The sequence below is a fragment of the Corvus kubaryi genome, unplaced genomic scaffold, assembly GCF_017639235.1.
Source record: "Corvus kubaryi isolate FWS band 111438036 unplaced genomic scaffold, C.kubaryi_AGA036_p1.0 37260, whole genome shotgun sequence".
Classification (NCBI taxonomy): Eukaryota; Metazoa; Chordata; class Aves; order Passeriformes; family Corvidae; genus Corvus; species Corvus kubaryi.
In genome coordinates, this window is record NW_024581077.1 from 6,377,833 (window position 1) to 6,391,131 (window position 13,299).

The 13,299-nt window shown below is 42.6% G+C and overlaps 1 protein-coding gene across 3 annotated transcripts in view; it reads left to right on the forward strand.

Moving 5' to 3' along the window:
- NARS2 (asparaginyl-tRNA synthetase 2, mitochondrial) overlaps window positions 1–5,813 on the forward strand; it is a 50,378-nt gene extending 44,565 nt beyond the window's left edge. For all 3 annotated transcript variants that reach the window (XM_042024158.1, XM_042024157.1, XM_042024159.1), the window contains one exon: window positions 5,088–5,813. In XM_042024158.1, coding sequence (XP_041880092.1) covers window positions 5,088–5,232 — 145 coding nt within the window. In that variant the 3' untranslated portion in view covers window positions 5,233–5,813. The remainder of the gene's footprint in view (window positions 1–5,087) is intronic.
- The last annotated feature ends 7,486 nt before the right edge of the window (window positions 5,814–13,299 follow it).

Below are 13,299 nucleotides of genomic sequence, written 5' to 3' on the forward strand. Positions count from 1 at the left end.
CTTCACTCTCCCCTTTCCACCGTGTGAAATGACTGAGGAACAGCCCAGTGTATGGCAGATCTTCATATCATCCACGTGCAAACATGGTGAATTTAATTTCTTCCTTTGTTGTTGTATTTGTGGGCCAGAATACACCATATCCCTTTATCTGAGGGAAGGGTTATCCTGAACAAGGGTGATAAATTGTGGGGTTAGATACTGAGATACAGCCCAAGCAAGTTTGGTGTTCAATGGCAGAGCCTTCCAGCACTACTAAGATCACACAGCCCTGCCTCATGCTTCCCTCAGAAAAAGATTAGGGCATTGCATGTCACCCATTTGCATTCTCATGGGATGTGTAGTGATCACATTCTGGAAACTCTTCCTGCTGTAATCTTGTTTTGGAGACTCTTTCCTCCTTTACTCCCTCTGCTCCATCACAGACAATGTAACTTCCTGGAGAAGATGAAAGCTGTTGTTAACTCTCTGCCATAGCAGGGTCTGGTGTCCTAGGAAGGTGCAGGACAGTAGTAATTCTGGATGCTTCTGAATTGCAGTCCAAAATCTGCCAGGTGGGTGGTTTGCCAGCATCCATCTTTTCAGTGGAGGTGGCAGGAGAGACTAAAATTAATCTCCTCCAATTTAGTGATTGAATTGAGTCTCCAAAGCTGGCTCAAAAACTCCTGGAAGAACAGTTGAGTCATTCCTTTTTAAATATAATATTTGCTGACTTTTGAATGTGATCTCTTTGAAATTCTTTAACCATTGCTATATCTCTGATTCTACCTGTCTTCTTTGCCCCAGTAAGCAAGAGGATATTGTGGGGTCTGACTGTTTCTAGGACAGTTTCAGGATTGTCTTATTTGTAGGAGAATTGTAGGGCAGAGGCAACTGATGATCTGAAATACTGCTCTGCTTCTTGCCATTCCTACGTTTTAGCAAGCTTTTCAGAAAATAGATAGAGTGACATGGTCAAACTCTGTGAGTTTTCTTCAGTTTACTACATCTTTGCTGTTGTGCAGGTTTCTTTCCATATAGAATATGACTTGGAGTAGTATTTGGCATGACTTTGTAGCTATTTTATCTTATTTTCACACTTTTTGCTTTGAATTGTAGATAGAAAATAGCTCAGAGCTATAGATGATGATCTTGGCTAAACTGAGAGGTCTGTGGAAATGAGGTGGGAAAGTCGAGTGATGTGAGTACTCTGGGAGTTCACTTGATTTCTCTGTGACCAGGGAGTATTAAGTGTATTGCCTTGTGAACAGGGGACTTGATCCTGCTTGCAGCCTCCACGTGCCATCTTAAAAGTAACAAAGCAGGTACTTTGTAATCACCAATGTGTTCCCACAGCCATCAGCATGAGCAGGGTTTCAGACAGTCTTCCTATGTGTTAGGCACCGCTTTCCTTACTCTGATTATCACCTTGTGCTTCAGTGGAGACAGTTGTCTCATACAGAACCCTTTGCAGCTGGTACCTTTTTGATCTTCTGGTGTAACCCTGGTGAAAGTACACAGTAGAAGAGCAGGTGTTGTCTGCTCTCTTCAAGTGGATGTTACTGTGTTGTTTTGACCCTGCTCCTGCTGTCAATGAAGAAGGTTGAGCTGTGTTGGGCTCTTTAACTTCTGATTTTCTTTGAAGCTTGAATGTCAGAGTGTTGTTCTGTTGGGTCCCTGTGTGGCAGGGTAAAAAGGAGGAGTCGGGCTTAGGGAAAAGTAGCACTGGTGAGCCACTTGCAGCCCATGGCCAGTGACTACATTCACATCATCCTTTAACCTTCTTCAGAGCCCAGTGAAAACAGGTAGCCCATCACTGTCCTTGGCAGCCACCTGGTCCTATTACTCCTCTTTTGAGAAGAAACTGGAGCACAGTGCTGGGCCAGACAGAGGCAGGCAGAAAGTCAGGGATTTTTTCCTTACACACACAACACACATACACACACCTCCCCAGCAGAATATTCAGTTTCATGGACTGTGGTATCTTTGTTCTTTCAGCCTTACTTTTTTCAAACTGGCCACAGAAGCTTCAGTATAGTAAGGGGATTGTATAAAAGGTTGAGATTTTATTTGTTTTGAAAAGAGACTGGAAAGAACACATTCTGTTTATGAATGGTCACTAGGAGAGCACTGCTCTTCATAGTGTCCTGCTGTGCAACACAGCTCATGATGTTGATAAAAGAATATAAATCTTTAAAAGGATCAATGGAAATGCTCTTCTACCATGGCACATAATGAGCTCCTGGAATTCATTGCTGGGGGATGTTGTTACAGCACACACTTTGGTAAGATTCAAATCTCTGAAGACCTACCAGTCCTGAGGTCCAGAACAGGAACACCAGGGCTAGCTGGGGTCACAGAAACTTATTTCCCCTATGGAATAATTCTGTACAGTCCACCAGTTGCCAGTGGAGTGCTCAGCTCTCTTCTTAAGTATGAGCTACTAGCAAAAACAGCTAGACTAGTTCACAACTCTTTTTGAGGTGAGAAACATCCAATGTCTGTAGACTATTGAATGGAGGAAAACCTCAGGGAGCATTTTCCAGCCTAAAGAGATTTTTCTCTTCATCTGCAGGCAGTTACTTTTTCTTTCATCTGTGAAGAATGGAAAATTTCTCAATTCTTCTGCTTCTTCTATGCACAGTCATCAGAAAGGATTCACAGTCTTGATCCTCAGCACATTTTAATTCAATGGACTTTTTCCATTAACTTTGATGGGTTTTGTTTCACTCCTTTTGCCAAAATGGCTTCTCAAAGTGCTTTGAGATCTACAGATCAAAGTCCTGGATAAGCAAGGGTAGAATTTATTATTATTATTGTACTTCTGGAAGAAGCTGAGTTATTTCATCTTCTTACAATGACTTTATAAACTCTGTTGCCAGCAAAAAGGGAGAGAAGATGCTGGGCTTAGTCTCAACTGCCTTTGCACAGGCTGATGCACTTACAGACATCATCACAAAAGTTTATGCTGTTACTTGTATTCCTAGTTACAGCTAAAGTAGTTACCAGCTGGCTTGCCAGTTCTGCTCAGCACTCCTGAGCTGGGTCAGATTGATCTGCCATGGCCAGCACCCATATCCCTCACATTTCTGAGGTCTTTCCTGTTTCCTGAGTCACCACCCTCAGCATCAGGTCTGCCCATCACCTTCCTTGCAAACCCTTGTACAGCTACGCAGCGGAGCTCCCACGGGAGCAGTTCCAGGGTATTTGCAGAGACACAAATTCTTCTTAAAGCAGTCTGTGTAAAGTGGATAGAGATGAAGACCACCACCATACTGCTGCACAGCCTATGTGTGCAACATATCCTAAGCATGATCCTCATCACAAGGTGTGGGGTGCATACACTGACCCTTAGTGAGCCAAGCTAGCACCCAGCAGCACAGAGAGAAAAGCACATGGGTCCCAGTCATCAGAAAACATGTCCCACTCTTGGGCCTCCTGTTCAACCTGCAAACTGTACTTTGTGTGTCAATGCTACTAGGAAGAAGTAAGCTCTGCTTCTCTTTTTGCTATTTGGGCAGTGGAGAGGTGGGGAAAAACACTGGGGAAGAAAAAACCTGAATATTGGATTGAGTGTAATAAATGGTTTCCCAAATTTTAACTGCTGTTAATGAGCTGTAAGGAAAAACAGTATTTCATGGTATGAAAGGCATACTATCAAACTGAGTGACAGGGCAACCTTGCAGCTGTAGAATTTGTGGGAGACTACTTTTATTTTGCAAGTAAGGGTGATGATGGGCTTTACTTTGTCTTCACTCTGTTAAAATACAGAAAGTTCTGATGTCCAAGCAAGTACACTCAAATATACATAACGTATATTTTACATATTTATACATGTATAAGCATATATACATATGTAAGTATATATACACACAAATATAATATTTCCTTGCAGTTTATTAACAGTATATAAAATCTGGGAAGCCATTTATTGCAATCAATCCAATCTTAATTTCTTTCACAGTGTTTCCCTCCCCTCTACTCCACTGCATAAGTAGTAAAACATATGCATCCATATTTTAGTGCACTTGATTTTTTTTTTTAACTGGGATGATGAAATATTCATACACCAAGATTGGAAGCAAGTAATACATCTGGAGTCGCTCAATCCCCTCCTACTAGTGCATTCATATAAAGCAGAATAACTTTGTGCCCTCAGCAATCCCAGAAGTGGCCCCACAAATCAATAGACCCACTGAGATGTTCTTCACTTCTATTAAAATAAAACCATTGGTGACAATTTATAGCTGCAAATACAGTATCGCATCAGCCACAGTCCAGCTGGGAAATGGGTAACTATAGAAGAACCATCATAATCTTGTTGACACCCACATTCTCGGAGTATCTGCTTCCAAACGTTCTCTGAATTTTCTGTGCACAACCGCTGCTGTTCTGCAAAACAAAATGTCTTGTTCCAGATCTCATTTTTAGAGATTTGTTCAAGGGGTTTTTTCTGGCTTACTATGGAAATAAATGAATCAGTCTGTAAGAGTGATTGGGGAAATAATAGCAAAAAGCCATCATAATTACCTTAAAAGGAAAAAAAAAAAAAAGGAATGTTGAGCAGACAGAAGCAAGACCCATTTAAGCTTCTGAAGAAATTACTGGAAATGAAATGACTTAGGCTACTGAAAAGCAAACAGAAAATGAAAGAACTTGCAGGGCAGATTTCAACACCAGCATGGCAAGGGCTAGACAAGCCCAAGCAGAGAGCTTCATCTCCAGTAGTGGAAGTGCTTTGTGATTCTGTAGGAACCTGGGTTTATGCCTCTGCTAGGAATATTTTAGGTACTAAAACTACAAAGGTGTTTTCAATACGAGGAGAGCTATGGTGCTCAAGCTGTACTTCATACCCAAATAAGTTCTTGCTCCTAAACAAAATATGCTGTAGGGTATTGGCAAAGCATAGCTATGCTGGTTTAAATGGGTTCAAACCTGGGGTTTCTGCTAACACAATTCTGCTTCTTCACACCACTGACCAACACAGAAATCACAGTGGTTAGGGTCAAAGGGAAGTAATTAAGATGGAAAGCAAAACCTTAGATAAAAAGCTGACTTTAATGGCATGAGCATAACTGTGCTGCAAGTGTAACTGTCTGTTTAAATTACAGGTATCTAGACCTCCGGAAATTCGGATCAGTTCCTCATGGAGGCTTTGGAATGGGGTTTGAACGCTACCTGCAGTACATCTTGGGAGTTGACAATATCAAAGATGTTATTCCTTTCCCCAGGTTTTCTCACTCCTGTCTCCTGTAGCTCAGCAGCTGACTCACATGGAGAAAACTGCTGGCATAACTATGTGTATATAACATACCAGGATATGACCGAGTGTGTTTTAGTAGGAAATCAAGATAATTTTTATATCAATGAAACTCTTGGTCAATTTAATGTGGGATATTGAAAATAACATATGTTCTGGTGAGATTATAGAAAGACACTGGCAGTTAATTTGATAGCAGCTTGTGTCTTCAGTGCACTTCGGGACTATTAATAAATCCCACTAAACTAAAGGGTTACGATTCTCATGAGACTAGTACAAGCCATGGAAGTACTGAACAAGCATCGTTGCAAGGTAGCAGGGGGTTTTATGTGAAATACTAATAAGGAAGTGTGGCCTAAAATATTGTCATGGCTGTGATGCACTTGCTGTCATGAAATGGCTGCTGCAAAGCATGATTCTCCCCACTCCAAGTTAAAAGCAAATATTGTTTGCCTTGGAAAAATCAGCCAAACCTAGCAAGGAACAATGTCATATTGGAACTGCCGGAGGGAGTTTGGTGAATTGATGTTTGATTTTGTGAATCATCAATAAAGATGTACACTGGGTTGTTTTATAACTCTGTATGGTTTCTTCTTCTGTTACAAAACTGTACGTCTCAGCATCAGAGAGTTTCCTTCAGTGTCTTTGGTAGAGGTTTCGTTTTCTGTCTAACCAAATTAGTTGCACAACTTCTGCAGAAAGTATCTGTCTCCAAGAAAGCACACATTCATAGCAGACAGAAATGTTCAGTTAGATGAGAGTTCATTCATCCATTCATCTCTCCAGAGCCAACTTGGAGTTCATGGTGGGGTTTTGTTGTTGCTTTGCTTTTCTGTTGTTGTTATTGAGAAAATCTCTCATGTGCTCATCGGACCAAGCAGTTTGGTCTTTATTGCAAAACAACTGACAGATGCTCCCAAGCATTGCTATGTATGAAGTAATTGCTTATCACTCTAAGATCTGAACTCCTTGGCAGTCTCTAATGGGTTTATGTTCTCAGCTTCTTGCCAGGTAAAGAAATACTCATTTCTATTTCGAAGACTATTGTCAAAGACCAAGTGACTTGCCTAAGGCAACTGGAAACCAGTAATTTATTTGGGACTTGAATTGAGGGTTTCCAGCATCCTTCTTCCCTTCCAAATTATTGCAATCCAGCAAATGGTCATTTGCACAGTGCTTGCTGCTCTGGAGCCCACTACTGCTGGAGTATAAACAATGTATATAAAGAGAAAAAGCAAGGTAGTGGCCTTACTGCTGATGAACCCCGTGTAAATTGGCACACACTACATGAAGTGGTTGCAGGACAGCCCTGAAGACTTCTTTTCCAAGTAGATGGGAGAGATTGAAAAATAGCAATCAACTAGCAGTGCACTGGTAATAGTGCAGTCACAGTTCTCTCTGGTAAGGCTGTGTAGTACTGCACCTGCAGTATCTAAAAATACCTGTTTATGTCATGTGGCACCTGCCATGTCTCGGTGTGCTCTGTGGCTGGGGTTTTTACCTGTTATGATCATGCAGGCATCCACCATGAGGTCATTACTTGGGGGGTTTCTTGCGTGCACTGAGACATCTCCTGCATATCAAGGCTTTTTCATGTCTCCTTCATCCACTTGATTAGGCGGCTGTTAATTGTGCGTTTGCTGGTTTGCATTTCCCAGTACAGCCCTGAGTTGACAAGTCTGGTTCCACAAAACAGTTCAAGCACCTGCCTTCCTTTTGAAACCACTGTGAAGTTCCTACATCAGACACCCAAGTATCTTCCTGCATTTGGACCATCTCTCCTTTAGTATGTTGTCTTAAGTGTTATTTCTGGCCTTTATGTTTTGGAATTACTTCTCTCTGCAGAAATATGTGGAAAGAGTACAGCTGCCAAACAGCCCCATCCATAGCATGTTCCCTAAATAACTTTCAATGAGCAGGGGTCCTTATTGAGGTCCTTAGTCACTGATTCTGTCACAGTCGCTGTACATGAGAGTGCCTGAACTGGAAGCCCATCTTCTGAGAACAGAGTGGGGGGATAGCAAAACATCTCCTGTCCACTCTGCTGTCAATCCCTAACAGCAGCTCTGGGCTGCCTGTGTTGGTTTTGGCATCAGCAGGAGGTTGTTGATCCTTCTGTGAGATGCCAGATCTGATGGGCAAGGTGGGGCCAAACAGCGACAGGTGAAAAACAAGATGTAAAAAAGAAGACAGTGGAAGGTGCCAAAAAGTTCTAGGTTAACTAGGCATGAGTCACAAGTACAGGGAAGGACATAACTGCTTCAAACAGGTTTGCAGGGTGGCTGTCAGGGTGACACCGAAAGAACAAAGAACTGGTCTAATCTGCCTTTTGTTCTTTGCCCTTTTCAGAGGTTGTTGCAGGACTGAAGGTAAAGGTTGAACCTTTGATTTGTAGATAGGTAGACGTATGTAAGAAAGAAAGAACAAGGATGTACTGTGAGTGGTTTTTTGTCTGCTTCCAACTAGCTGTCCATGAGGAAGCAGTCTCCCCAGTCTTCTACATGTCCTGGTTCATTTCAAGGTGCTTGATGAGCTGGGTATCCAGTGAGCTAAGGGGGCTTTGCCCTTGGGTCTGAAAGCACAAGAAAACTACCCCCAGTAGTTTGGCAGATGAAGCAGGAGCTGAGCAGGGTTGTCCCAAGAGAGGTAACCAGATGGCTCAGAAGGGGAAGGAAAGGTTGTCTAGTCTTGGTAACAGCCTTCAACACGTGCTGTTTTCACTAGTGGTGAGAGAGAGTGAAGAGGCTGAGGCCCTGTGCACTATGATACTGCTCAGGGTTAATACCGAGATTGGTGTTCCTGTGAGAACCTTGATTTATGGGTAGCCAGCAAGGGTGGGAGCCATTGTTTCCCTCCAGGCTGGCATTGTTCACCTCGTGCTGTGTATATATAACACGGACTGGTATTGCCAAGGAATGCGACATGTTTTTTCTGGGATTTCCATGTGGAATGTCATGTATTTCCTTTGAATCTCCCTCCCTAGAATGAAACGGAAGTTAATCTGGGGGATGGGGAGTTCATTTCCTTGGACATGTAGGCAGGGAAATGCACCAAGATCTTCTTAATTTAAGCAGCTTTCCTTGCTACATCTTCTCTTAGAGACTGCACCCTGACAGTGACTGAAGCCAGATAAAGACGGTGACACTTCTTCAAGTAAAAAGCTGTTATTTTGGCACACAGGAATCATCTCTTAGGCTGACCATGCAGTGCAGTAGCTAACACTGGGGTGGTTTTAGTGCCATAAGCAGTCAGCTCTCAAGCCCAGGTGACGAGGACTGTCATCATTTTGTTAAGTATTTCTTGAAATTTCAGTTCCTCGGCAGCCCGTGCTTGCCTCTTTTCAAGTTTGTCCTCACTCTGAGCTTCAGAGGAAGGAATGAGTGTCATTGATTACTGTGTCAGTAGCTTTGCAACATTAGAGCAGAGTGATGGGAGATAAAAGAGCTACACCATAAACTTTGCATAACTAAATGCCAGCCTCTCAGAAGTGTTTAGAGGAAAACGTCTGGTTTTTTTGCTTCAAGAATATCAGATAATCCCTTCACTTAATTTTTTAAGGCATAAGATCAAAGTATCCCAAAGTACTCTATTTTTAATTGAAAAAATAATACCTGCAGAACTAACGCCACGTTTCTCATTTTTAAATCCATAGAAGAGCAAATGCACACTTGGAAGCGAGAAGTAGAGATGGCTGTTCTCTCCCTTCTGTTGTGATACGGTGGCAGTGGTCAGATCCTGGACTGTTGTACTACCTTCTGTACAAGCAGAGACAAAAAGATACATTGCTGGGCCCAGCAGACCAGCACAGGGATTTTAGCTGAGTTACCTGCATTCAGGTCCCCAGACCTGAGGGAAAAGCAGCAAGGTGCCCAGCTCAGCAGTTCTCTCTCCGGTTTATTTGGTAGTAGTAGTAATTTATAAAGCATCACATTGTTTGAGGGAATGCCAAGACTTTGATGGGAACCATAACGTACAGTTTTGCTTGCTGGACTAATATTGATTGTTTTGGGAATAGCTTATAGATGTGTTTTTCTTCAGGGGGTGAAGGGGACTAATTTGCCAAGAAACACTTTTGTCATTGTTTCCATTAAATGTGTGTATTGAGATAAATGTGGCTTTGCTGTTGCTGAAAGCAGTAACAGCCATTATGACGGTTGTTTTAGCCTTTACCTTACACTCAGGGAGAAATGAGAGATGGGTCCAAAGGAGAAATAAGAAAGACTTTGTATAAAGATTGACAGAGTTCTAATTTCCTCAGATCTAACCAAAGCTGCCAAAGCCACAATAATGGTGGTCTCGGGTGAATTTATTGTTTTGTCTTACTGTTTGTTGCAGAGCCATGACCTTCAGAGGGGTTGTAAAGTTTTATTTTATGATCCTGCTGATAAAGAGACATATGTAATTTACTGTACGAGTTCTTACAGACTTGGCTAACAACAAGTTTGACCCAGAGTTCAAAGAAATTATGGCTCCCGTTGTTTTATGGCTGCTGTGCCGCAGTGTCTGCTACATGAGGTGTACAGAAAAGATGCTGTATTAGGAAGGGCTTTCTCATAAGGGGCAAGAGAGGGACAAGACCATGTGGGACAAGTGTGGCCATTTAAAAGTCATGTACCAGCTACATCAGAAATTGTAGGCTCTGTTGTGAGTGAAATACGGATGAAATTACTTTAGAATCCATGTTGCTCTTATTGCTGACACTATTTTACTACGGGAAATTGAGGCACGGAGCAATTAATCTGCTTGCCCAAGGTTATGGAAGATGTGTGGCAGAAGCATGGATCTGACCCAAATCAACCAAATCCCTGCTTGGCACCTGCCCACAAGACTTGCTTCTGTTTGCCTGTGGGTGCACTGCCACACGAGAAGTAAAGCAGGATGTTTGCAACTGATCTGGTTTCAAATGCATTTTTGGCATTTCTAAGATCTTAGACTGTGTTTCAGTGATTTTTATCTATCCCTGTATGTCCTGGGGCCTTTCAGAGATAGAAGTCCTGCTGTTTATTTTTATTACTCTTACAACTGATTTTTTTCCTGAATAATTTGAGACAGCCGACAGAGTAGATTTTTAATTTTCTTTGCAAGGCTTGATCTTGCTCTTTGCTCTTCATTGATACCTGTGTATCTTACTGTCTTCAGCAGGTTAATGTACTGATACTTGTGCTGAAAGAATGGAGTTCAGAGTTTTTAGAAGTCACTGATCATCCAGTTTGCTGGCAAAAAAGTATGCAAACTGCTCAGAAAAAAATCAGTGTGGTCTGGGAGGAGGCCTGCGTAAATCATGTAAACATTTAAATTTCAGTATGGGACTCTTCCCTACTATCTGCCGTGGCTTCAAAAAGAGACTGCATTTCCAGTCACAGTGGAAAATAATTATACTTCATTAACAAAATGGTTTTTTAGTAATACTTCTGTGGTATTTATTTATAAGGTACTTTACCTTCAAAGTGATTTTTGAGCAATAATTCCAATATCTTTGATGGCCCTTTGAAGATCCTGGGCTCTCTGTGCTCAGTACCGTGGTTAAGCTGTGTGAAGCAGGCGTATGATCCCTATTTTTCTGAGACACAGGTCTCCTGCTTTCTGCTTGTCCCTCAGCTTTGCTGCTGTTCCATTGAAGAATGCGTGGCCATGAGCTGCCCGTTCAAGTGGGAGACAGCTGAACCCCCACCACAGACAACTCAAAGGCTGACTGACCTTGCAGTGTCGGTGCTGCCAGGGCTGTTCACACAGCTGGGACACTCCAGGTCAGTGGCAGATGAAGGGGCTTGCCAGAGGTTGTGGAGGGAAGCAAGAGTCAGGATCAGGGATCAATTTCCAGGGTGTCCTATCAGAGTTGAGAACAGGTTTCTGCGATTTCTGCACAAAGTTAGAGAAACTCAGTGCTCAACCAGTAGCCAGTTTGCAGCTTCAGGAAATCCAGATGTGAGCACTTACCTACTGCAGAGATTCTATCATCACTGTAACTGAGGAGGTCTCCTTTTGGCAGGTTGGACTCACATGATGGCATCTCTGTGAAGCACTTGAAATGACCTCTGGAGTTGTTTAGTATAAATAAATCACCGTGTGCTTTCAGGCTGGCTCAGCAGCGTGTCTGTGGCGTCATAGCTGCCAAGATGGGGCTCTGCACAGCAGCTGGAGTGCTGGGGAAGGCGTGCTTTAGGTGCCTTTCTGTGAACAGGCATGGGTGGTGCTTTTCCAGATCACACTCCACGGCTGAACTTTGCCACCTGCAAAACTCAAATAACCATACAAATCAAATCCGAGGGCCTGGATTATGCAGTGGCTACAAACAGTCTTTCAAATTCCAGTATTACTAATGGCATTAATAAATTATTAGCATTCATGGTGATTTAGGAAGTATGAGGTTCAAGTATTTAACAAATTTCATGAGCCTATTTGTTAATGAACTTGATGGATGACTTGCCAGGCAGGATTATATAGCCATGTCCTTGGGGTACATGCTAAAACACGATGTTTTTAGTACTGTGTTACTCCAGACCCTAATTGAGATCCAGTACTATTTGTAACAGTGCTGCCATGGATAAAAGGAAGGAAGTTTGTGCTAAACCCTCTGAGATAGAACATTATGAATGTTAATTTCCCAGATCATTAGAAACTTGAAATAGCCATCTGGCCAAAACCAGAGGTGCATATGCCTGCAACCACAGCTTAACAGCATTCCGCTGGGAGGGTGGCTGCTGCGTAGTATTTGGGACTGGCAGCTGCAGAGCAGCTTTTGCTCTGATCTCAGCAAAGTCTCTTCACACTTAAGACTTCTAGGAGATGTCTGTTTAAAATGAAATCAACATCTCAGCCAGGAATATAATACACTCTAGAGGGGCTAAAATGCTTTGAAACCACAAGGGCATATCCCCTCCACGTGCTGCTCCAGTGATTATTTTCACTGTTAAAAAAGTGCCATATTTCAGTCTCTGTTTGCCTGGCCTCAGTATCTGTCAGGAGGATATCAGCATGTCTTAACTCTCAGCATTTGAGGGGCATTACAAAAGACAACAGGCTCTTGGATTTGCAAAATTTGACCTGAAGCATGATGGCTTTCACATGCCTCTTCCATGGCTTAACACTGGTAGTAGCTGGAGGTCTTTACTCTGCTGGCTTTGTTACATTTACCAGATGTCCCTCTCTCACCTGTAGATTACCTGCAGTAGAGCTATAGGTCTGCTATAAACACAGCATTTTGTATATTCCTTGTTCTCAGATGGTGGTGTACAGTGGAACATAGGACCTGGGGGAGTCCATCCTCATCAGCCACTCACTCCTTCTCATGGTCTCAGCTTCCCTACTTGTATGGTTAGAGTAATAAGATTTATAATTCTAAAAGCTCACGTGCACAGTAGGTCTGTGTTCCAGTAGTTTTAGCTCTAAGCTGTGCACGGTCAATAATTGTAAACAAATGTAGAGATACATATTCTAAGTAATTTACACTTTGTAGAAGAGGCCTGGACATAATACAACAGCAATGACTTCCTTCTTCTAATAGAATTTTTAGTTCATTATATTGGCTGTACAGGGCAAGCTCATATCCTGGAGGGGTGTCACTGGAAGGAGGAGTAGGGGAAAAGCATCTGGTTTTATTCTGGCTTCTGTTTTGGCCAGCAGATATAATGGCACATGACTGTTGAGCCAACAGTAATCCAGTTACAAAAGTCTTCAGAGTTACTGCACCAACCAAATTAAACTTGATTACATCCAATTATGCTGAAAAGCCAGACAACAGCTCTTAGCTTGGGGTAAAGTAACTTCTTGCAATCGCATGTGGGGAGGCCTTGCAGGGTGTCGGGAGGATAATTGCTCGTTTGCTCTACCACGGAGCACCATCTGCTCTTGAAGTAATGCCTAAGGATGTGAGAGTACACCGGGGTCGGGTAAGCAGGCAGAGGAGCCCGGTGAAGATTTCTCCCTGCCTGTTTTATTATCATTTGTTTTATGGTTGCTTGCCCTGGGTCCAGCTGCAGTCAAAGCCTCATTGTGCCAAATAGTGTCCGTAGAGGGAGTCCTTCCCATACCAAGCTGCTGGTCTCATCGGGGAAAAACAAGGA